At 45.8% G+C, this 25,596-nt stretch overlaps 1 protein-coding gene across 1 annotated transcript in view; it reads left to right on the forward strand.

Moving 5' to 3' along the window:
• The window catches only part of LOC121555539 (FH1/FH2 domain-containing protein 3-like), a 187,781-nt gene that overhangs the window by 99,579 nt on the left and 62,606 nt on the right, over positions 1–25,596 (forward strand). Inside the window, exons 4-5 of the mRNA XM_045212768.1 lie at positions 17,276–17,343; positions 24,849–24,954. Of these exons, the coding sequence (XP_045068703.1) occupies positions 17,276–17,343; positions 24,849–24,954 (174 nt within the window). The remainder of the gene's footprint in view (positions 1–17,275; positions 17,344–24,848; positions 24,955–25,596) is intronic.

Genomic DNA, 25,596 nt, shown 5'->3' on the forward strand with positions numbered 1-25,596 from the left:
TATCCATGGAGTAGGCAGTATGGTATATCATGGAATAGGCAGTATGGTATATCATGGAGTAGGCAGTATGGTATTTCATGGAGTAGGCAGTATGGTATATCATGGAGGAGGCAGTATGGTATATATTATAGAGTAGGCAGTATGGTATATCATGGAGTAGGCAGTATGGTATATCATGGAGTAGGCAGTATGGTATATCATGGAGTAGGCAGTATGGTATATCCATGGAGGAGGCAGTATGGTATATCATGGAGTAGGCAGTATGGAATATCATGGAGGAGGCAGTATGGTATATCATGGAGTAGGCAGTATGGTATATCATAGAGTAGGCAGTATGGTATATCATGGAGTAGGCAGTATGGTATATCGAAGGAAGAGGCGTTATGGTATATCATGGAGTAGGCAGTATGGTATATCATGGAGTAGGCAGTATGGTATATCATAGAGTAGGCAGTATGGTATATCGTGGAGTAGGCAGTATGGTATATCCATGGAGTAGGCAGTATGGTATATCATGGAGTAGGCAGTATGGTATATCATGGAGTAGGCAGTATGGTATATCATGGAGTAGGCAGTATGGTATATCATAGAGTAGGCAGTATGGTATATCATGGAGTAGGCAGTATGGTATATCCATGGAGGAGGCAGTATGGTCTATCCATGGAGTAGGCAGTATGGTCTATCATGGAGTAGGCAGTATGGTATATCATGGAGGAGGCAGTATGGTATATCATGGAGTAGGCAGTATGGTATATCATGGAGTAGGCAGTATGGTATATCATGGAGTAGGCAGTATGGCATATCATGGAGTAGGCAGTATGGTATATCATGGAGTAGGCAGTATGGTATATCATGGAGGAGGCAGTATGGTATATCCATGGAGGAGGCAGTATGGTATATCATGGAGTAGGCAGTATGGAATATCATGGAGGAGGCAGTATGGTATATCATGGAGTAGGCAGTATGGTATATCATGGAGTAGGCCGTATGGTATATCATAGAGTAGGCAGTATGGTATATCATGGAGTAGGCAGTATGGTATATCGAAGGAAGAGGCATTATGGTATATCATGGAGTAGGCAGTATGGTATATCATGGAGTAGGCAGTATGGTATATCATAGAGTAGGCAGTATGGTATATCGTGGAGTAGGCAGTATGGTATATCCATGGAGTAGGCAGTATGGTATATCATGGAGTAGGCAGTATGGTATATCATGGAGTAGGCAGTATGGTATATCATGGAGTAGGCAGTATGGTATATCATAGAGTAGGCAGTATGGTATATCATGGAGTAGGCAGTATGGTATATCCATGGAGTAGGCAGTATGGTATATCCATGGAGGAGGCAGTATGGTATATCCATGGAGGAGGCAGTATGGTCTATCCATGGAGTAGGCAGTATCGTATATCATGGAGTAGGCAGTATGGTATATCATGGAGGAGGCAGTATGGAATATCATGGAGTAGGCAGTATGGTATATCATGGAGTAGGCAGTATGGTATATCATGGAGTAGGCAGTATGGCATATCATGGAGTAGGCAGTATGGTATATCATGGAGGAGGCAGTATGGTATATCATGGAGTAGGCAGTATGGTATATCATGGAGTAGGCAGTATGGTATATCATAGAGTAGGCAGTATGGTATATCATGGAGTAGGCAGTATGGTATATCGATGGAAGAGGCATTATGGTATATCATGGAGTAGGAAGTATGGTATATCATGGAGTAGGCAGTATGGTATATCATAGAGTAGGCAGTATGGTATATCATAGAGTAGGCAGTATGGTATATCATGGAGTAGGCAGTATGGTATATCCATGGAGTAGGCAGTATGGTATATCCATGGAGTAGGCAGTATGGAATAACCATGGAGGAGGCAGTATGGTATATCCATGGAGTAGGCAGTATGGTATATCATAGAGTAGGCAGTATGGTATATCATGGAGGAGGCAGTATGGTATATCATGGAGTAGGCAGTATGGTATATCATGGAGTATGCAGTATGGTAAATCCATGGAGGAGGCAGTATGGTATATCATGGAGTAGGCAGTATGGTATATCATGGAGGAGGCAGTATGTCATTCTTACCTGCTCCAGCCCTAGCTTTCCTAAACTTGGACAAACAGTTGTCAGTGCATTGGCGAATGAATCAAGCACATTGAAATGAAGCAGTTTGCTATTCTACGAGGGTCTGGGTCGTCGAGAGAAATGTACTCTGTAGCATTCACTGCACACCAGAGTTTAGCCACTTAAAGTAAACAACAGTGGGGGGTGATGGGCTGCTGTGTTACAGTTGATTGTGGTAGGTACTAACTAGCATACTTCCACATGTACTCAACAGTTGTTGCACTATTGCTCAAGTGGATAGGATATACAGTGCATTCGGAAAGTATTCAGACCCCTTGACTTTTTCTACATTTTGTTACTTTACAGCCTTATTCTAAAATTGATTAAACTGTTTTTTCCCCTCATCAATCTACACACAATACCCCATAATGACAAAGCAAAAACAGGTTTTTAGAAATGTGTGCAAAGTTATTAAAAATAAAATGCTGAAATATTACATTTACATAAGTATTCAGACCCTTTACTCAGTACTTTTTGAATCACCTTTGGCAGCGATTACAGCCTCGAGTCTTCTTGGGTATGACGCTACAAGCTTGGCACACCTGTATTTGGGGAGTTTATCCCATTCTTCTCTGCAGATCCTCTTAAGCTCTGTCAGGTTGGATGGGTTTGGACGCTGCACAGCTATTTTCAGGTCACTCCAGAGATGTTCGATCGGGATCAAGTCCGGGCTAAGGCTGGGCCACTCAAGGACATTCAGAGACTTGTCCCGAAGCCACTCCTGCGTTGTCTTGGCTGTGTGCTTAGGGTCGTTGTCCTGTTGGAAGGTGAACCTTCGCCCCAGTCTGAGGTCCTGAGCGCTCTGGAGCAGGTTTTCATCAAGGATCTCTATGTACTTTGCTCCTTTCATCTTTCCCTCGATCCTGACTAGTCTCCCAGTCCCTGCCGCTGAAAAACATCCCCACAGCATGATGCTGCCACCACCGTGCTTCACCGTAGGGATGGTGCCAGGTTTCCTCCAGACGTGACGCTTGGCATTCAGGCCAAAGAGTTCAATCTTGGTTTCATCAGACCAGAGAATCTTGTTTCTCATGGTCTGAGAGTCTTTAGGTGCCTTTTGGCAAACTCCAAGCGGGCTGTCATGTGCCTTTTACTGAGGAGTGGCTTCCGTCTGGCCATTTCTACCATAAAGGCCTGATTGGTGGAGTGCTGCAGAGATGGTTGTCCTTCTGAAAGATTCTCCTATCTCCACAGAGGAACTCTGAAGCTCCTTCATAGTGACCAAGAAGAGTGACCATCGGGTTCTTGGTCACCTCCCTGACTGAGGCCCTTCTCCCCCGATTGCTCAGATTGGCCGGGCGGCCAGCTCTAGGAAGAGTCTTGGTGGTTCCAAACTTCTTCCATTGAAGAATGATGGAGGCCACTGTGTTCTTGGGGACCTTCAATGCTGCAGAAATGTTTTGGTGTCCTTCCCCAGATCTATCCCTCGACCCAATCCTGTCTCGGAGCTATACGGACAATTCCTTCGACCTCATGGCTTGGTTTTTGCTCTGCACTGTCAACTGTCAACTGTGAGATCTTATATAGACAGGTGTGTGCCTTTCCAAATCATGTCGAATCAATTGAATTTACCACAGGTGGACTCCAATCAAGTTGTAGAAACATCTCAAGGATGATCAATGGAAACAAGATGTACCTGAGCTCAATTTTGAGTCTCATAGCAAAGGGGATGAATACTTATGTAAATAAGGTATTTCTGTTTTTTTTAGGTTTAATACATTTCCTACAAATTCTAAAAGCCTGTTTTCTCTTTGTCATTATGGGGTATTGTGTGTAGATTGAGGAGGAAAAATATTTATTAAATTCATTTTTCATTAAGGCTGTAACGTAACAAAATGTGGATTAAAGGTTAACCTCTACGGGATCAGTGTCCCATATACGGGACGGTTGAGCTAACATGCGCTAATGTGATTAGCATGACTGTTGTAAGTAACAGCAAACTTTACAGGACATAGACATGTCTTATATGGGCAGAAAGCTTACATTCTTGTTAATCGAACTGCACTGTCCAATTTACAGTAGCTATTACAGTGAAAAAAGACCATGCTATTGTTTGAGGAGAGTGCAAAATAACATAAAACTTATCACGGCAACTGGTTTGATACATTCACCTCTGAAGGTAAATAATGTACTTACATTCAGTAATCTTGCTCTGATTTGTCTGATAAAATCAATTTTTATATTCAAATGTAGGAACTGGGTTCTATAGTTTGAACCCCTGCTGTCTCTGGCTCCACACCCACCCCGCCCGGCCATCTAACTCGCCAGGTTCCCTTGGAGAGTTCATCAATGAGCTTGACGCCTTGATAAGTTCCTTTCCTGAGGATGGCTCACCCTTCACAGTTTTGGGGGATTTCAACCTCCCTACGTCTACATTTGACTCATTTCTCTCTGCCTCCTTCTTTCCACTCCTCTCCTCTTTTGACCTCACCCTCTCACCGTCCCCCCCTACTCACAAGGCAGGCAATACGCTTGACTTCATCTTTACTAGATGTTGCTCTTCTGCTAATCTTACTGCAACTCCCCTCCATGTCTCCGACCACTACTTTGTATCCTTTTCTCTCTCGCTCTCCTCCAACACTACTCACTCTGCCCCTACACAGATGGTAACGCGCTGCCGCAACCTTCGCTCTCTCTCTCCCACTACTCTCTCCTCTTCCATCCTATCATCTCTTCCCTCTGCTCAATCCTTCTCCCTCCAATCTCCTGATTCTGCCTCCTCAACCCTCCTCTCCTCCTTTTCTGCATCATTTGACTCCCTGTGTCCCCTATCCTCCCGGCCGGCTCGGTCCTCCCCTCCAGCTCCGTGGCTTGATGACTCATTGCGAGCTCACAGAACAGAGCTCCGGGCAGCTGAGCGGAAATGGAAGAAAACTAAACTCCCTGCCGACCTGGCATCTTTTCACTCCCTCCTCTCTACATTTTCTTCATCTGTTTCTGCTGCTAAGGCCACTTTCTACCACTCTAAATTCCAAGCATCTGCCTCTAACTCTAGGAAGCTCTTTGCCACATTCTCCTCACTGCTGAATCCTCCCCCTCCTCCCTCTCTGTGGATGACTTTGTCAACCACTTTGAAAAGAAGGTTGACGACATCCGATCCTCGTTTGTTAAGTCTAATGACACTGCTGGTCCTGCTCACACTGCCCTACCCTATGCTTTGACTTCTTTCTCCCCTCTCTCTCCAGATAAAATCTTGCGACTAGTGACTGCAGGCCGCCCAACAACCTGCCCGCTTGACCCCATCCCCTCCTCTCTTCTCCAGACCATCTCCGGTGACCTTCTCCCCTACCTCACCTCGCTGATCAACTCATCCTTGACCGCTGGCTATGTCCCTTCCGTCTTCAAGAGAGCGAGAGTTGCACCCCTTCTCAAAAAACCAACACTCGATCCCACTGATGTCAACAACTACAGACCAGTATCCCTTCTTTCTTTTCTTTCCAAAACTATTGAGCGCGCCGTCTTTAGCCAACTCTCTTGCTATCTCTCTCAGAATGACCTTCTTGATCCAAACCAGTCAGGTTTCAGGACTGGTCATTCAACTGAGACTGCTCTTCTCTGTGTCACGGAGGCTCTCCGCACTGCTAAAGCTAACTCTCTCTCCTCTGCTCTTGTCCTTCTAGACCTGTCTGCTGCCTTTGATACTGTGAACCATCAGATCCTCCCTCTCCACCCTCTCCGAGCTGGGCATCTCCGGCGCGGCTCACTCCTGGATTGCGTCCTACCTGACCGGTCGCTCCTACCAAGTGGCGTGGCGAGAAGCTGTCTCCGCACCACGTGCTCTCACCACTGGTGTCCCCCAGGGCTCAGTTCTAGGCCCTCTCCTTTTCTCGCTATACACCAAGTCACTTGGCTCTGTCATATCCTCACATGGCCTCTCCTATCATTGCTACGCTGACGATACACAACTAATCTTCTCCTTTCCCCCTTCTGATAACCAGGTGGCGAATCGCATCTCTGCATGTCTGGCAGACATATCAGTATGGATGACGGATCACCACCTCAAGCTGAACCCTGGCAAGACGGAGCTGCTCTTCCTCCCGGGGAGGACTGCCCGTTCCATGATCTCGCCATCACGGTTGACAACTCTGTTGTGTCCTCCTCCCAGAGTGCGAAGAGCCTTGGCGTGACCCTGGACAACACCCTGTCGTTCTCCGCTAACATCAAGGCGGTGACCCGATCCTGCAGGTTCATGCTCTACAACATTCGGAGAGTACGACCCTGCCTTACACAGGAAGCGGCACAGGTCCTAATCCAGGCACTTGTCATCTCCCGTCTGGATTACTGCAACTCGCTGTTGGCTGGGCTCCCTGCCTGTGCCATTAAACCCCTACAACTCATCCAGAATGCCGCAGCCCGTCTGGTGTTCAACCTTCCCAAGTTCTCTCACGTCACCCCCTCCTCCGCACACTCCACTGGCTTCCAGTTGAAGCTCGCATCCGTTACAAGACCATGGTGCTTGCCTATGGAGCAGTGAGGGGAACGGCACCTCCGTACCTTCAGGCTCTGATCAGTCCCTACACCCAAACGAGGGCATTGCGTTCATCCACCTCTGGCCTGCTGGCTCCCCTTCCTCTGCGGAAGCATAGTTCCCGCTCAGCCCAGTCAAAACTGTTCGCTGCTCTGGCACCCCAATGGTGGAACAAGCTCCCTCACGACGCCAGGACAGCGGAGTCACTCACCACCTTCCGGAGACATTTGAAACCCCACCTCTTTAAGGAATACCTGGGATAGGATAAAGTAATCCTTCTACCCCCCCCCCAAAAAATTTTTTTAAAAAAAATTAATAAAAAAATTGTAAAGTGGTTGTCCCACTGGCTATAGGGTGAATGCACCAATTTGTAAGTCGCTCTGGATAAGAGCGTCTGCTAAATGACGTAAATGTAAATGTAAAATGTAGATGTGTGAAAGTTAGTGTATAAGCTAATGATCCATCATGTATGACATTCCTGGGAGTGTGTAAACTTACATTTTGTATTACCATATCATTTTTGTATGTTCTCTATAGTTATGTGCTTGAAAATGTATCAATTGACCAATTCGGCACATTTGGGCAGACTTGATACAAAATAGTCCAGTATTGCAATGCTTCACTGGATCAATCTGAAACTTTGCACACACAATGCTGCCATCTAGTGGCCTAAATCTAAATTGCGCCTAAACTGCAATATTATATTGTGGCCTTTGTCTTGCATTTCAAAGATGATCAAAAATAAATAAAATAAAAACGCATGTTTTTTTGTTTGCATTATCTTTTACCAGATCTAATGTGTTATATTCTCCTACATTAATTTCAAATTTCCACAAACTTCAAAGTGTTTCCTGTCAAATGGTATCAAGAATATGCATATCCTTGCTTCAGGTCCTGAGCTACAGGCAGTTAGATTTGGGTATGTCATTTTAGGCGAAAATTGAAAAAAAAAGGGTCCGATCCTTAAGAGGTGAACTGCTTGTCATTCTTTTCCCAAACAAGATGGGCTACAGTGCCTTCACTAAGGATAACATCTGTCCAATCAGTGGCACCGAATACAATATCTGCCACAGGTGTGCTGACCCTGTCTCCTATGAGTGTGTCCTACCCAGTGTGTCTGTCTGTCTGTGTCCTATGGACCCAGTGTGTACAGTATGTCTGTATCCTATGGACCCAGTATATCTGTCTGTCTGTCTCCTATGGACCCAGTGTGTCTGTCTGACTCCTATGGACCCAGTGTGTCTGTCTGTCTCCTATGGACCCAGTGTGTCTGTCTGTCTCCTATGGACCCAGTGTGTCTGTCTGTCTCCTATGGACCCAGTGTGTCTGTCTATATCCTATGGACCCAGTGTGTCTGTCTGTCTCCTATGGACCCAGTGTGTCTGTCTATATCCTATGGACCCAGTGTGTCTGTCTGTATCCTATGGACCCAGTGTGTCTGTCTGTATCCTATGGACCCAGTGTGTCTGTCTGTCTCCTATGGACCCAGTGTGTCTGTCTGTCTGTCTCCTATGGACCCAGTGTGTCTGTCTGTCTGTCTCCTATGGACCCAGTGTGTCTGTCTGTCTGTCTCCTATGGACCCAGTGTGTCTGTCTGTATCCTATGGACCCAGTGTTTCTGTCTGTATCATATGGGCCCAGTGTGTCTGTCTGTCTCCTATGGACCCAGTGTGTCTGTCTGTGTGTCTGTATCGTATGGACCCAGTGTGTCTGTCTGTCTCCTATGGACCCAGTGTGTCTGTCTGTATCATATGAACCCAGTGTGTCTGTCTGTGTGACAATGTCTGTGCCCCAGTTAGAGTAAAGATGCTGTGTTTTTGTTTGTCTGCCCTAGTTTGAGTTCATACGGTCATACGTATAGACCAGAGGAGGCTGGTGGGAGGAGCTATAGGAGGGGCTCATTGTAATGGCTGGAATGGAATAAATGGACCGTATCAAACACATCAAACATATGGAAACCATGGAAACCACTTTTTGACTCCATTCCATTAATTCCATTCCAACCATTACAATGAACCCGTTCTCCTATATCTCCTCCCACCAGCCTCCTCTGGTCTATACGCTACGTCAGTTCTATTCCTGTCTCAATGGCTCAGATGTGCCTCCCTGTCCTCCATAGAGGATGGATAGACTATACAGACTAATAGAGGTTGTAAACGGGCCCACTTGTTGCCTGTAGGAATTCCGTTTTACAGTCAACAACCTCAACCCAACACCCCCCTTCTCTCTCGCCACACCATCCTCTTGTCTAAGAGCTCTCCTGAAAGCGGCGCAGGGTTAATTTCTAGCAGCGTTCTTGGGTCTGTCCGACCCAGTGGGGTCTTTGTGGGTTTCCTGGCTGGCCCTTGGAAATGGTTTATGTGTTATGCCTGCTGTGCAAAGCCTGAGTAGTGCTAGTCATCCTTTACATTTTATGGAATTGTTGGTAATAAAGGCGTGAAAGCGAGGGAGTGAATGTGCTTCAGCGTGTGTTTGTGTGTATGTGGAAGGAAAGAGTGCAGGTATACTGAGTTAATCGTTAAACTGACAAAAGATGCTCATACATTTACCAGCTCTCTACCAATGAGAGGGATAGAGTCATAAAGTTAAGGGCGTAACGTTTACACTTCATAGTAAGAATAAGTTAACGTGTCACATGACTGTCTACAGAAATTATTATTGGATATTGGTTATGACAACAGTTGTAAAGACCAGAGCTTGTGAAAATCTGTTTGTGAAAGGTTCTTGTCCAGTATTGAGGCAGCACTGGTCCAGAGGTGTCTGTCTGTCTCTGTTTGTGTGTCTGTCTGTTGGTTTGTCGGTTCTTGGGAAGAGAGGACTAACCCTGTAAATTCCAGGCTTGCCTCTGTGTCAGAGCCCAGAACATCTTTCCTCTCTCTCCACACGGCAAGGGAGGAGATTATAGGTGATTATAGCCATTCATATTTTACTACCTCAGTAATTATTGTCATTTTAAGATCATAACATCCCTGTGGCTATTCCAGTACCATGCACTGACAGAGGTGTAGTTGGACAAAGGCACACAGCTGCAGGATACAGAACATTATAACAGTGATACAGCTTTCATCTTATTCAGTCATCAGTTTTTACTAGCTCAAAAGCTTGTACGTGAAAGAAGCCTTAGGTAAGAGACTGAAAGGTCAGGAATGTGGTTGATGACCTCAGCTGCACCCTAGCCTCTCTCTCTCTCTCTCTCTCTCTCTCTCTCTGTCAGTGAGGTACTTGTTTCACGTTGCCAGTGTAACAGAGGTGGTTCAGTGAATTAAGCTCACATAATGAGTAACCATGCCTAAGATCTGTAAGACTTGTGTAAGCTAAGGCTTTAGCTCAACAGGCTAACACAGTATTGTGGTGCACGGGAGTTCTGGCTTTCGAACCCCGGTCGCTCACATCAGACTCCATAGTCTGGTGATCAGGGTTCAGAAGGTATTGTATATTTTTACATTTTGGTCATTTAGCAAACGCTCTTAACCAGCTTACGGTATATGACATACTCTATATGAATATCTGGCTGTATACCTTGTTGGCTGCTGTGATTTGTCTCCCATTGGTATTTCATCTCTTATGCCAACTGAACTCTGGTTTGTTTGGTATAGCTCCTTTCCTTGGATGTTTTATTTATTACAAAACCCCTTTATGCACTGTATGCCATCACCTTCCATTCTGCCAGCCATAGATTTGGCTTGGCAAACCTCTCTGTGAATGACAAATGCAAGTCAGTGCCGTCTTCTCTCTGGGAAGAAGAAGGAGGTTTTGAAGCTAACAGGATTCCAGAGTCAGGGTCCAGTTCCAGTTCCAACCAACAGAATACCTAGTTTCCTCTCTTCTCCACTTTGTGTTTTTTTCTTCCTCTGCTCAAATACAGTGATGTTTAAAAAAAGGCCCATACTTTGCGGGCACTTATCTGTGCCAGCTGGTATGGAACTAATCTGAGCTGAGCTATTTCTCATTAAAGGAGGGCCTCTTTGGGAGGCGCGCCGGTGTGTGGACTGCGGACAGGGGAAAGAGCTGTCTGTTTCTACAGAAGGGCTTCATTTTGTGGCAGGCAGGAATAACTCCCTGACAGTTTTATTGCAGGCCGAACTTCAGGCCTGAGATGAGGAGCACAGAGCCTTTGTGCAAACGCCACTGATACACTGTGGAGGAATGTTGACTACCATGCCATCTCTGATTGGCTTGGCGTCTGGCCCCTCTATCCCCCCTCCTAACACATGCTCCTCTAGGATTAGTGCTAAAACTCTGGCAGCCTCCTGGCTGATGAGGAAAATCACTGTCCTTGTTGTAGTGGAATCACTACAAGTGGAATCAGGAAGTGGATCATCAGTGACACACTGTTTTGTCAGCGATGGTTGATTCTGACCCAGGCTTTATTGAATGATGATCATGTATCATTTGACGTTTGACTTTATTATTTGATCATTTCTGTAGAAAGCTATTTATTTATTTAGCAAAGTGAATGACCAGATAACCATCTTACATCCGAGAATAAAAAACAATAAATGTCTGACTGGAAATACAGACGGTTGATTCACGATCAACACTCTAACATGAAAGTAGAACTACGGTATTAATCATCTTAATCGTTTTAGCAAGGGGGAAGGTGTGATGAGTAACCTACATAACTGTCCTCCCTCTCCAACCTCCAGTGATCAGATCCCACATCTCAACTCTGAGTCATCGTCACCATGGTTATGACCCTGTCACAACCTGCATGCCGCAGGAGGCTTTGATTTTCCCACACATGGTGCAGACTAAAGAGGAGAGTCATCAGGACAGGCAGTGCCCCTACCGCAGCAGAAACATGGTGATAGGGATGGTGATGGGGAAGTGGTGCCAACTGGCAGAGAGACTGATGAATCTGCTGATTTACTTTCACGACATACAGTATCTGGGCTACCTGCCATTAGGGCCCATGTTCATAAAGTATCTCAGAGTAGGAGCACTGATCAAGGATCAGGTCCTCCCTGCCCATATTATCTTATAAATTATGATAAAAAAATAACAAATCTGATCCTAGATCAGCAATCCAGCCCTCCTATGGGCCCAGATCTCCTCCTGAAAGAGGAGCGTGATGGGAATGTGGTAGGATTGTGTTGCCATGGGTACAGAAATGTAAGAAATGTTGGTCCCTACAAAGCTTATATCATAAGGGGAGAATGTGTCCATTGTCTCCTGGCATCCAGCTCAACTTTACAGGATCTTTGGTGATGTAAGGAGTGAAACAGTAGCCAGTAAACTGACTTATTGTAGACCCCAACCGTCTGTATGACAACAACATTTTCCCTTTGCTTCGTCACATTTTCATGTTGAGTCAACATGGGAAAATTCCCCTGTACAACATTGTACAGTAAACATCATTTTTTGGGGCAATTCACACAGTATGTGACATTTCTTTACCATGATGCATAGGGCTGCGTATCGGTGTGCCCCTGTAAATATTTCCTCACTTCACTGCAGATTTATATCTGGTGGGTGTTGATACCAGTAGGTTACTGGGACATACTATTTTAAAAGACCAGGAGTAATCTGATCTGTGTCCCGTTCTCAGCCATGTATGGCATTGAATGTTTCAGAATGTGAGTTTCCTCTCCTCCAGCATGGAACACCCCAGCCCTGTGTTCCATCATAATCTAGATCTCTGGATTGAATTGTGTTGGTTCACTCTGTGTCTACCCAGGGTGCATCATCATCAGATGTAGGCCATATTCACAGACTGGCCCCAGGCAGTCTACAGTACACACACACCAACTCCCTGAGTGAATGTGAACACATTTGATTGTCCTGGAACACAGCCCAGTCAGTATATCCCTCAACATGTGTCCTGGAACACAGCCCAGTCAGTACATGCCTCAACATGTGTCCTGGAACACAGCCCAGTCAGTACATGCCTCAACATGTGTCCTGGAACACAGCCCAGTCAGTACATCCCTCAACATGTGTCCTGGAACACAGCCCAGTCAGTACATCCCTCAACATGTGTCCTGGAACACAGCCGAGTCAGTACATCCCTCAACATGTGTCCTGGAACACAGCCCAGTCAGCACATCCTTCAAAATGTGTCCTGGAACACATCCCAGTCAGCACATCCCTCAACATGTGTCCTGGAACACACCCAGTCAGCATATCACTCAACATTTGTCCTGGAACACAGCCCAGTCAGTACATCCCTCAACATGTGTCCTGGAACACATCCCAGTCAGTACATCCCTCAACATCTGTCCTGGAACACACCCCAGTCAGCACATCCCTCAACATGTGTCCTGGACCACAGCCCAGTCAGTACATCCCTCAACTTTTGTCCTGGAACACAACCCAGTCAGCACATCCCTCAACATGTGTCCAGGAACACATCCAGTCAGCACATCACTCAACATTTGTCCTGGAACACAGCCCAGTCAGTACATCCCTCAACATGTGTCCTGGAACACATCCCAGTCAGTACATCCCTCAACATCTATCCTGGAACACACCCCAGTCAGTACATCCCTCAACATGTGTCCTGGAACACAGCCCAGTCAGCACATCCCTCAACATGTGTCCTGGAACACAGCCCAGTCAGTACATCCCTCAACATGTGTCCTGGAACACATCCTGGTCAGCACATCCCTCAACATGTGTCCTGGAACACATCCCAGTCAGTACATCCCTCAACATGTGTCCTGGAACACACCCCGATCAGTACATCCCTCAACATATGTCCTGGAACACAGCCCAGTCAGTACATCCCTCAACATGTGTCCTGGAACACAGCCCAGTCAGTACATCCCTCAACATGTGTCCTGGAACACATCCCAGTCAGTACATCCCTCAACATGTGTCCTGGAACACAGCCCAGTCAGTACATCCCTCAACATGTGTCCTGGAACACAGCCCAGTCAGTACATCCCTCAACATGTGTCCTGGAACACAGCCCAGTCAGTCCATCCATCAACATGTGTCCTGGAACACACCCCAGTCAGTCCAGAGCCGCTAAGCCAACCTCCGACCAACTGAGGAATCCCCTTTGCAACTGTTCAGCAATACATTGTTTTCCTCAACAGTGTGTGCGTGCGTGCGTGTGTGCGTGGTGTGTGCGTGGTGTGTGTGTGTGTGTGTGCGTAGTGTGTGTATGTGCAACGTGCAAAGTGCTTGCATTAGGGCTTTTCTGTGGGGGTTGGGTGTTGTCTAAGTCTCTGCTGGCAGACAAGTGCTGTCTGACGTGTGTGTTGATAGACGTGTGTGTGTGTGTGTGTGTGTGTGTGTGTGTGTGTGTGTGTGTGTGTGTGTGTGTGTGTGTGTGTGTGTGTGTGTGTGTGTGAGAGAGAGAGGAGTGAGGGGGTCTGTTAGGCCTTGGCTGTGTCTGGGCTATACTGCTGGCTGACGGTGTCTCCGGAAGAATCTATGTGTGCCCACAGAGCTGGCAGACACACACACACACACATACAAACTCAGACCTTCAGCTGGGAAGGGATTTCATCTATGACTGAAAACAACAATGATGAATAGAGGTCTGTTGCTGTGCTGTGAATCTCAAGTATATGCCCCATCCACCATCCAGCCAAGAGACTGTGTGTTTCTCACCCTTCTGAATAGAATTAGGGCCAGCTGTTTGTATAGACAGATCACTCATAGACGTGAGAGGTTTCAACGGGACAGCGTTGGGTTGTGTTAGGGTCTGTGTTCATGACTCATAATCTCACACACACATGCACATGCACATGCACATGCACTTCATGTGCAAACACACACACTTACGCACCAACAGTAAGGAAGAAATCAAACTCTCCAGTGCCACAATGATCAGGACAGCGATGGAATTTGAATGAGTTATCTTGTTAGGCCGTAGAGCAACATGACAGAATATATGTTATAATGAGTTATCTTGTTAGGCCGTAGAGCAACATGACAGAATATATGTTATAATGAGTTGTCTTGTTAGGCCGTAGAGCAACATGACAGAATATATGTTATAATGAGTTATCTTGTTAGGCCGTAGAGCAACATGACAGAATATATGTTATAATGAGTTGTCTTGTTAGGCCGTAGAGCAACATGACAGAATATATGTTATAATGAGTTGTCTTGTTAGGCCGTAGAGCAACATGACAGAATATATGTTATAATGAGTTGTCTTGTTAGGCCGTAGAGCAACATGACAGAATATATGTTATAATGAGTTGTCTTGTTAGGCCGTAGAGCAACATGACAGAATATATGTTATAATGAGTTATCTTGTTAGGCCGTAGAGCAACATGACAGAATATATGTTATAATGAGTTGTCTTGTTAGGCCGTAGAGCAACATGACAGAATATATGTTATAATGAGTTATCTTGTTAGGCCGTAGAGCAACATGACAGAATATATGTTATAATGAGTTGTCTTGTTAGGCCGTAGAGCAACATGACAGAATATATGTTATAATGAGTTATCTTGTTAGGCCGTAGAGCAACATGACAGAATATATGTTATAATGAGTTGTCTTGTTAGGCCGTAGAGCAACATGACAGAATATATGTTATAATGAGTTGTCTTGTTAGGCCGTAGAGCAACATGACAGAATATATGTTATAATGAGTTGTCTTGTTAGGCCGTAGAGCAACATGACAGAATATATGTTATAATGAGTTATCTTGTTAGGCCGTAGAGCAACATGACAGAATATATGTTATAATGAGTTATCTTGTTAGGCCGTAGAGCAACATGACAGAATATATGTTATAATGAGTTGTCTTGTTAGGCCGTAGAGCAACATGACAGAATATATTTCACCACAGGGCAAAGTGTTACTGATGAGGCCCCTTCCTGCTATGGTGAAAGGTGTGTGTGTGTGTGTGTGTGTGTGTGTGTGTGTGTGTGTGTGTGTGTGTGTGTGTGTGTGTGTGTGTGTGTGTGTGTGTGTGTGTGTGTGTGTGATTGTGCACAGGGGTCACCTGTGCCTCTCACTTTGGCTTGAAGAAGGAGGGTAGCATAATTATTGAGGTCTAAGTAATGTGAGAGCGTGAACACAGGGAGCAGAGAGGTCAGAGGTCATTGGAGACCAAACGCATCTGTGTTCATGATAAAGAGGAAAACATGAGTGAGGAAGAAGGAAGAAGAGGTAGAGCTGAACAAGGGAGAGAGAGAGATGGGGGCTGAGAGAGAGAGAGAGAACGAGAGAGAGGGGTAGAGATGAAACAGAGAGAAAGAAAGATGGGGAGAGAGAGAGAGAGGTAGAGCTGAAGGAGACTACAGTAGTGTATGGTGTATGTTGCTATCTGCAGCAGTGATACAGCTTTCACTGAGTCAGAGTAGAGACTCTCCAAGCAGCAGCAGCCTGTGTGGTAGTGGTACAGTGTACCTCCACTGCAGCACTGCATCAAAATAGACTGGAATCACGCTCTACTGCTCAACACTGCCTCCCAATGGTGAGACAATGAACAACACCTGAAATGCAACGCCATGTTGAAAGATCTCAACATACCCTGAAAGGATGAGAACGCCTAAGAGTTTTTGGAAGTAATTCAATGTCCAAGAGTCCTCATAACCATACCAATTAGCAATTAATCCTGTTCTTTTTTAATCCTGTTCTTTTGGAAACCCTTTAGCCTTTGCACAACAACATTACAGATTGAATCGTGAGTGTAGCTACTACGTGTTGGCAAGCTGACCTGTGTGGTCTGGTCATAAGTCAGTCAGTGTAGGAGCCAGTCACAGTATTATATGATCTGTATGGTAGTAGTGGCTTTGCACGGTGGAGGCAGATAGAGTTAGTTCTGTCAGCAGGAAAAGTCCAGTGTTTTCTAACTCTTCACAGATGTGCTTCTCTGAACTAGGCCTCCTGTAGCTCAGTTGGTAGAGCATGGTGCTTGCAACGCCAGGGTTGTGGGTTCGATTCCCACGGGGGGCCAATATGAAAAATGTATGCACTCACTAACTGTAAGTGGCTCTGGATAAGAGCTTCTGCTAAAGGACTCAGATGTAAACATTTACAGTCTCCTTTCCCTCTGCATTACTGGCCCAGAGCAACTAGTCAAACTATTACTGGACAAGATGTGTATTAGCATTAATGAAATGTGACTGAATATTCTACTGAAAGGTTATAGTTCATGGACTCTGAATCAAAATAGCAAATTTCACAGAGAACAATTGAACACAACCAAGCTGGATGGTAGCTATCGGTCCTTCACAGGTCCTCTGGCATTGACAGGAGGAACTCTGTCACGCTGCGTTTCACTCACACATGCAGGGTTACCTCTCCAATCTCTTGGACTGTAAGCCTTTGCTTAGTTAGCTTTTTCCTTGAGTCATTGACATGGAAATGTACCGCAGCTGTGTGTGACTGTAAACTGATTCTTTCTTTCTTTCTTTCTTTCTTTCTTTCTTTCTTTCTTTCTTTCTTTCTTTCTTTCTTTCTTTCTTTCTTTCTTTCTTTCTTTCTTTCTTTCTTTCTTTCTTTCTTTCTTTCTTTCTTTCTTTCTTTCTTTCTTTCTTTCTTTCTTTCTTTCTTTCTTTCTTTCTTTCTTCTTTCTTTCTTTCTTCTTTCTTTCTTTTCTTTTTTCTTTCTTTTTCTTCTTTTTTCTTTCTTTCTTCTTTCTTTCTTCTTTCTTTCTTTCTTTTCTTTCTTTCTTTCTTTCTTTCTTTCTTTCTTTCTTTCTTTCTTTCTTTCTTTCTTTCTTTCTTTCTTTCTTTCTTTCTTTCTTTCTTTCTTTCTTTTAGAGAAACTCTACAACTCAAATGGACGAGAGCTGAGGAGAGCCCTGTTTTCCCTCAAGCAGATCTTTCAGGTAATGTTCCCCTCCCCTTTGTCTTAGCAGCACCCTGAGAATGGCAGATGAATTAATACTGCAGCGTTAGTCTACTACTGGCTGTTGTTTATCATTAACTATCACACATTCTCCCATGTGGCACACACACAAACACACACACACACACACACACACACACGTGTATGCACAAGTGTTTTGGACACACACACATGCATGCTTTGTACAGCAAGTGCTCGTACAAACATACTTAACACAAACACACACACTGTACAGTAATATTTTCCCTAGCTGACTGAACAGAGCTGTGCAGTGAGAGTAGACTGCCTCCGTGGCAGCTATGCTATGCTGTACTCTGCTGTGCTCAGGTCTATGCTTGGCCAGAGCCCTGCTTCACACACTGGGGCTGACGGGCCTGGCAGGGAGTCAGAGGGGGAGGCTAGAGTGGGGGGGCTGAGGGGGAGGCTAGAGTGGGGGGCTAGAGGGGGAGGCTAGAGGGGGAGGCTAGAGTGGGGGGGGCTAGAGGGGGGAGGCTAGAGGGGGAGGCTAGGGGGGTGGGCTGGGGGGCTAGAGGGGGAGGCTAGGGGGGCTAGAGGGGGAGGCTAGAGGGGGGATAGAGGGGGAGGCTAGAGGGGGACTAGAGGGGGAGGCTAGAGTGGGGGGCTAGAGGGGGGGGCTAGAGGGGGAGGCTAGAGGGGGAGGCTAGAGTGGGGGGGCTAGAGGGGGGAGGCTAGAGGGGGAGGCTAGGGGGGCTAGAGGGGAGGCTAGGGGGGGGCTAGAGGGGGGGGCTAGAGGGGGAGGCTAGAGGGGGGATAGAGGGGGAGGCTAGGGGGGCTAGAGGGGGAGGCTAGAGGGGGAGATAGAGGGGGAGGCTAGAGTGGGGGGCTAGAGGGGGAGGATAGAGGCGGAGGCTGGGGGGCTAGAGGGGGGAGACTAGAGGGGGAGGCTAGAGGGGAGGCTGTGGGGGGCTAGAGGGGAGGCTAGAGGGGGAGGCTGGGGGGGCTAGAGGGGGAGGCTAGAGGGGGGAGGCTATAGGGGGGCTAGAGGGGGAGGCTGGGGGGCTAGAGGGGGAGGCTAGAGGGGGAGGCTATAGGGGGGCTAGAGGGGAGGCTGGGGAGGCTAGAGGGGGAGGCTATAGGGGGGCTAGAGGGGGAGGCTGGGGGGCTAGAGGGGGGCTGGGGGAGAATAGAGGGGGGCTAGAGGGGGAGGCTATGGGGGGCTAGAGGGAGGCTAGAGGGGGAGGCTGAGGGGGAGGCTAGAGGGGAGGCTAGAGGGGGAGGCTAGAGGGGAGGCTGGGGGGGCTAGGAGGGGGAGGCTGGAGGGGGGGCTGGGGGAGGCTAGAGGGGGAGTCTAGAGGGGGAGGCTAGTGGGGGAGGCTAGAGGGGGAGGCTAGAGGGGGAGGATAGAGGGGGAGTGTTAACCATCACTTCAGGAGACCGTTGGAAGGGAACGAGAGCAACAGATGTTGACAGAGAATACAGCAATGGATCAGGACGCATCACTGTGTCCGTGGACACTTGGAATGACTAGGTCGGGTTTGGAGGAAGAGTATGTCACCACACACACACACACAAACACTCACACACACACACACAAACATTCTCAAACGAATGCACTCGAGTAACCCCTCCCCTAAAGACCTTGTATCAATATCGTGCGTCCATGCATTTGGATGAAGAAACTCTGTTAAAATGCTGTCTGCTGCAGGTCTATACAGTGAGGGGAAAAAAGTATTTGATCCCCTGCTGATTTTGTACGTTTGCCCACTGACAAAGACATGATCAGTCTATAATTTTAATGGTAGGTTTATTTGAACAGTGAGAGACAGAATAACAACAACAAAAATCCAGAAAAACACGTCAAATATGTTATAAATTGATTTGCATTTTAATGAGGGAAATAAGTATTTGACCCCTCTGCAAAACATGACTTAGTACTTGGTGGCAAAACCCTTGTTGGTAATCACAGAGGTTAGACGTTTCTTGTAGTTGGCCACCAGGTTTGCACACATCTCAGGAGGGATTTTGTTCCACTCCTCTTTGCAGATCTTCTCCAAGTCATTAAGGTTTCGAGGCTGAAGTTTGGCAACACGAATCTTCAGCTCCCTCCACAGATTTTCTATGGGATTAAGGTCTGGAGACTGGCTAGGCCACTCCAGGACCTTAATGTGCTTCTTCTTGAGCCACTCCTTTGTTGCCTTGGCCGTGTGTTTTGGGTCATTGTCATGCTGGAATAACCATCCACGACCCATTTTCAATGCCCTGGCTGAGGGAAGGAGGTTCTCACCCAAGATTTGACGGTACATGGCTCCGTCCATCGTCCCTTTGATGCGGTGAAGTTGTCCTGTCCCCTTAGCAGAAAAAACACCCCCCAAAGCATAATGTTTCCCACCTCCATGTTTGACGGTGGGGATGGTGTTCTTGGGGTCATAGGCAGCATTCCTCCTCCTCCAAACACAGCGAGTTGAGTTGATGCCAAAGAGCTCCATTTTGGTCTCATCTGACCACAACACTTTCACCCAGTTCTCCTCTGAATCATTCAGATGTTCATTGGCAAACTTCAGACGGCCCTGTATATGTGCTTTCTTGAGCAGGGGGACATTGCGGGCGCTGCAGGATTTCAGTCTTTCACGGCGTAGTGTGTTACCAATTGTTTTCTTGGTGACTATGGTCCCAGCTGCCTTGAGATCATTGACAAGATCCTCCCATGTAGTTCTGGGCTGATTCCTCACCGTTCTCATGATCATTGCAACTCCACGAGGTGAGATCTTGCATGGAGCCCCAGGCCGAGGGAGATTGACAGTTCTTTTGTGTTTCTTCCATTTGCGAATAATCGCACCAACTGTTGTCACCTTCTCACCAAGCTGCTTGGCGATGGTCTTGTAGCCCATTCCAGCCTTGTGTAGGTCTACAATCTTGTCCCTGACATCCTTGGAGAGCTCTTTGGTCTTGGCCATGGTGGAGAGTTTGGAATCTGATTGATTGATTGCTTCTGTGGACAGGTGTCTTTTATACAGCTAACAAACTGAGATTAGGAGCACTCCCTTTAAGAGTGTGCTCCTAATTTCAGCTCGTTACCTGTATAAAAGACACCTGGGAGCCAGAAATCTTTCTGATTGAGAGGGGGTCAAATACTTATTTCCCTCATTAAAATGCAAATCAATTTATAACATTTCTGACATGCGTTTTTCTGGATATTTTTGTTGTTATTCTGTCTCTCACTGTTCAAATAAACCTACCATTAAAATTATAGACTGATCATGTCTTTGTCAGTGGGCAAACGTACAAAATCAGCAGGGGATCAAATACTTTTTTCCCTCACTGTACCTAAATGTTATCAGAAGGTACAGTGTCTCCAGCTCTGTGTCACAGACTGTATAATATTTCATTTCCAGCCTAGCTGTGTGTCTGGAACTTTCTCTGTGTGAGTACACAGTGGTTTTGCCAAATGACTGGGCTCTCCATCATTGATGCATGTAGAAGCTGTCCTGGAAACACTCTGGTGTGTATTCCTATGAGGGAGGAGAGCTCTAAGACTGACCACCCAACAGTGTACACACACACACACACACAAACACACGCCTCACACACACATGCCTCACGCACGCACACACACACACACACAAACACAAACACACACACGCACACACCTCTCCCCCTCACTCCCCACCTGAGCACTAGTCCGTAGCCCACTCCGAAGCCTGCTGAAAACCTCCCTCCTGTACTTAAATGACTGAGCCGTCGACAGGTGTGAGAGCCACAGGTGGTTTTGTCATCTAGGAGAAAAACATAAAGTGCAGGGGGAGGCAAGCGGACATGAGGTTCTGCAAATAAAATACTACTGTAACAAGCTGAATTACAGTGGCTTGCGAAAGTATTCACCCTCCTTGGCATTTTTCCTATTTTGTTGCCTTACAACCTGAAATTAAAATGGATTTTTTGGGGGATTGTATCATTTGATTTACACAACATGCCTACCTCTTTGATGATGCAAAATACAATTTTTTGTGAAACAAACAAGAAATAAGACAAAAAAACAGAAAACTTGAGCGTGCATAACTATTCACCCCCCCAAAGTCAATAGTTTGTAGAGTCACCTTTTGCAGCAATTACAGCTGCAAGTCTCTTGGGGTATGTCTCTATAAGCTTGGCACATCAAGCCACTGGGATTTCTTCCCATTCTTCAAGGCAAAACTGCTCCTGCTCCTTCAAGTTGGATGGGTTCCGCTGGTGCACAGCAATCTTTAAGTCATACCACAGATTCTCAATTGGATTGAGGTCTGGACATTTAAATGTTTCCCCTTAAACCACTTGAGTGCTGCTTTAGCAGTATGCTTAGGGTCATTGTCCTGCTGGAAGGTGAAACTCCATCCCAGTCTCAAATCTCTGGAAGACTGAAACAGGTTTCCCTCAAGAATTTCCATCCATCATTCCTTCAATTCTGACCAGTTTCCCAGTCCCTGCCGATGAAAAACATCCCCACAGCATGATGCTGCCACCACCATGCTTCACTGTGGGGATGGTGTTCTCAGGGTGATGAGAGGTGTTGGGTTTGCGCCAGACATAGCGTTTTCCTTGATGGCCAAATAGCTGAATTTGAGTCTCATCTGACCAGAGTACCTTCTTCCATATGTTTGGGGAGTCTCCCACATGCCTTTTGGCGAACACCAAACGTGTTTGTTTATTTTTTTCTTTAAGCAATGGCTTTTTTCTGGACACTCTTCCGTAAAGCCCAGCTCTGTGGAGTGTACGGCTTAAAGTGGTCCTATGGACAGATACTCCAATCTCCGCTGTGGAGCTTTGCAGCTCCTTCAGGGTTATCTTTGGTCTCTTTGTTGCCTCTCTGATTAATCCCCTCCTTGCCTGGTCTGTGAGTTGTGGTGGGTGGCCCTCTCTTGGCAGGTTTGTTGTGGTGCCATAGTCTTTCAATTTTTTTATGATGGATTTAATGGTGCTCCGTGGGATGTTCAAAGTTTTGGATATCTTTTTATAACCCAACCCTGATCCGTACTTCTCCACAACTTTGTCCCTGACCTGTTTGGAGAGCTCCTTGGTCTTCATGGTGCCGCTTGCTTGGTGGTGCCCCTTGCTTGTGGTGTCAGAACAGGTGTATATATACTGAGATCATGTGACAGATCATGTGACACTTAGATTGCACACAAGTGGACTTTATTTAACTAATTATGTGACTTCTGAAGGTAATTGGTTGCACCAGATCTTATTTAGGGGCTTCATAGCAAAGGGGGTGAATACAAATGCACGCACCACTTTTCCGTTATTTATTTTTAATACTTTTTTGAAACAAGTTATTTTTTTATTTTCGCTTCACCAATTTTGACTATTTTGTGTATGTCCATTAAATGAAATCTAAATAAAAATCTATTTAAATTACAGGTTGTAATGCAACAAAATAGGAAAAACGCCAAGGGGGATTAATACTTTTGCAAGGCACTGTATAGGAGACAAACTCAGCAGAAACACATAAATATCACAGGGCCATTCACAATGTATTTCAGGGTTATGATAATACTGTGTTTTTCATTATATTCCAGGTCCCAGTATCGAAGCACTGCTACAGTGGGCTTAGTTCTCCTATTCAATATTTTAACACATTTGTCTAGTATTAATTCCTTAAATTCAGCGTAGGGTCAAAAAGACTTAGATAAACAGTCCACTAAAACATGCTTTTTCATTTAGCTCCCCCAAGGTCTTTTGATATTACAAAACTGGACAGGCTGCCAATGAAACGTTGTGTGGTGACATCAAAGTGAAAGAAATCGCACTGAGCTCAGATCAGATGGTTCAGTATAAAGAAATAGCACTGAGCTAAGATCAGATGGTTCAGTATAAAGTGCTCTCCCAGCGGGTGTTTGGCTACAAGCTAACTCTACCCTGTGCGTCCCAAATGGCACCCAATTCCCTATGTAGTGCACTACTTTTGATCAGGGTCTCATAGGACTCTATTCAAAAGTAGTGCACTACATAGGGAATAGGGTGCCATTTGGGACACAGGCTCAGAAAAGCTGGGAGCCTGTTGTTCAGAAATACATTAATCCAATTGGATCAATTAGATTAGAGCTAATCGTGTTATTGTAGGGTAATAACCACAACGTTAGCGAATAGCCACTTCATTGAAGGTTATTCAACAGGGCCCCATGCCTCTTGTATGTAAGAGGACAGTCCTGATCTAGTATTAAAGGGTTTCTCCATCCATAGTTCCCTAGACACATTGTCTACATTGAATTTCACTCCTGAGGAGTATTTTTCTTCCCAGTATCAACTGGGCCTAATACACAAGGTCAAAACAAATTACTTCCTATTGTAATATTCTGTTCAGAAGGTATTTTGATGTCTGGTGTCCTGATCCCAGTGTGTACATAGCCTACAGTAACCATCTCTTCTATGATTAACCCGACAGCAGGGTTTCCCTACTCGGTCCCGAGGCCCCCCTGGGTGCACGATTTGGTTTTTGCCCTAACACTACACAGCTGATTCAAATAACCAACTCATCATCAAGCTTTAATTATTTGAATCAGCTGTGTAGTGCTAGGGCAAAAACCAAAATGTGCACCCAGGGGGGGGCCACTATGCTACTATTTCACAGCTAAGACTCAACAACCCTGATGAAATGAAGTTGTTTGGTGTGAACCCAGAGTTTCCCCTTCACTTCAGCAAGGATCTAAGGTGGAGGGGGTTGTGGTCTGGGTCAGTAATACCAAATCAGCAATGCGAAGTGTGCTCACTGCTCGCTCACTCACTCACTCATGCGCCGAGTGGTTCGTTGGCGTCTAACTATTCATTAAACGGGGACAGCAATGCTCTTAGCACCTCTCTGTCACTAATTGGATGAGCTCTTTCTGTTAGCCGGTAACAGGCACTTAGCAACCAATATTTAAGGTAACTACAAAACACAGGGTTGCCATGACAACAGGAAATGAGGTGCTTGGAGCATGCTGGGTAATTTGTCCCTGGTGAAAGTAATGCACAACATACTTAGTCTTACTTTCTGTCATGGAGATATGTGTTGTCAAGGATACCATAAATCTCTTTCATTAAATGTAATACTTGTATTGCCCATACTTGGCAAAGTTTAAAGGTCATTATTATACTGTAGATACAAAAATGAGACCTACAAGGGCTCTTAAATGTCTTTAAAGGTCTTTATAGATTTGTGGCGTCAAAAAAACCACTCTCATATAACTTCCTAATCCCATGTCCCATTATGCTAAATCATACATAGTCTGTGTCCCAAATGCTACCCTATTCCCTATATAGTGCACTACCTTGTGCTATTTAGAACTCATCCATAGAATCACTGCTACTCATTGCACAGGACCAGTCTCTAGTCGTCTGTGTTCATGTGTTAGCTGTGTGTCTCAGTGACAGAGAGACTGTGGGCTACATCCCAAATGGCACCCTATTCTCTATATAGTGGACTACTTTTGACCAGGGCTCATAGGGTGCCATTTGGGACACTATATGATGTGTTAGAATCAGGCGTAAACTGCTCTTCTCTCTGCTCTTCAGGATGACAAGGACCTGGTCCATGAGTTTGTGGTGTCTGAAGGACTGACATGTCTAATCAAGGTTGGGGCTGAAGCGGACCAGAACTACCAGAATTACATCCTCAGAGGTATGCACAGACCAGTAGTAACTCACACATACACACACACACACACACACAAACACACACACACACACATACAGGGCTGTAGTGGAGCAGGTTGAGAGCTTCAAGTTCCTTGGTGTCCACATCACCAACAAACTAACATGGTCCAAACACACCAAGACAGTCGTGAAGAGGGCACGACAAATCCTATTCCCCCTAAGGAGACTGAAAAGATTTGGCATGGGTCCTCAGATCCTCAAAAGGGTCTACAGCTGCACCATCGAGAGCATCCTGACTGGTTGCATCACTGCCTTGTATGGCAACTGCTCGGCCTCCGACCGCAAGGCACTACAGAGGGTAGTGCGTACGGCCCAGTACATCACCTGCCATCCAGGACCTCTATACCAGGCGGTGTCAGAGGAAGGCCCTAAAAATTGTCAAAGACTCCAGCCAACCTAGTCATAGACTGTTCTCTCTGATACCGCACGGCAACCTACATGTACATATTACCTTAATTACCTTGACTAACCGGTGCCCCTACACATTGACTCGGTACTGGTACCCCCTGTATATAGCCTCGCTATTGTTATTTTTACTACTGCTCTTTAATTATTTGTTACTTTTATTTCGTATTATTTTATATTGTATTTTTTTGTGATTTTTTGG

This window comes from Coregonus clupeaformis, unplaced genomic scaffold, assembly GCF_020615455.1.
Source record: "Coregonus clupeaformis isolate EN_2021a unplaced genomic scaffold, ASM2061545v1 scaf0049, whole genome shotgun sequence".
In the NCBI taxonomy this organism is placed as follows: Eukaryota; Metazoa; Chordata; class Actinopteri; order Salmoniformes; family Salmonidae; genus Coregonus; species Coregonus clupeaformis.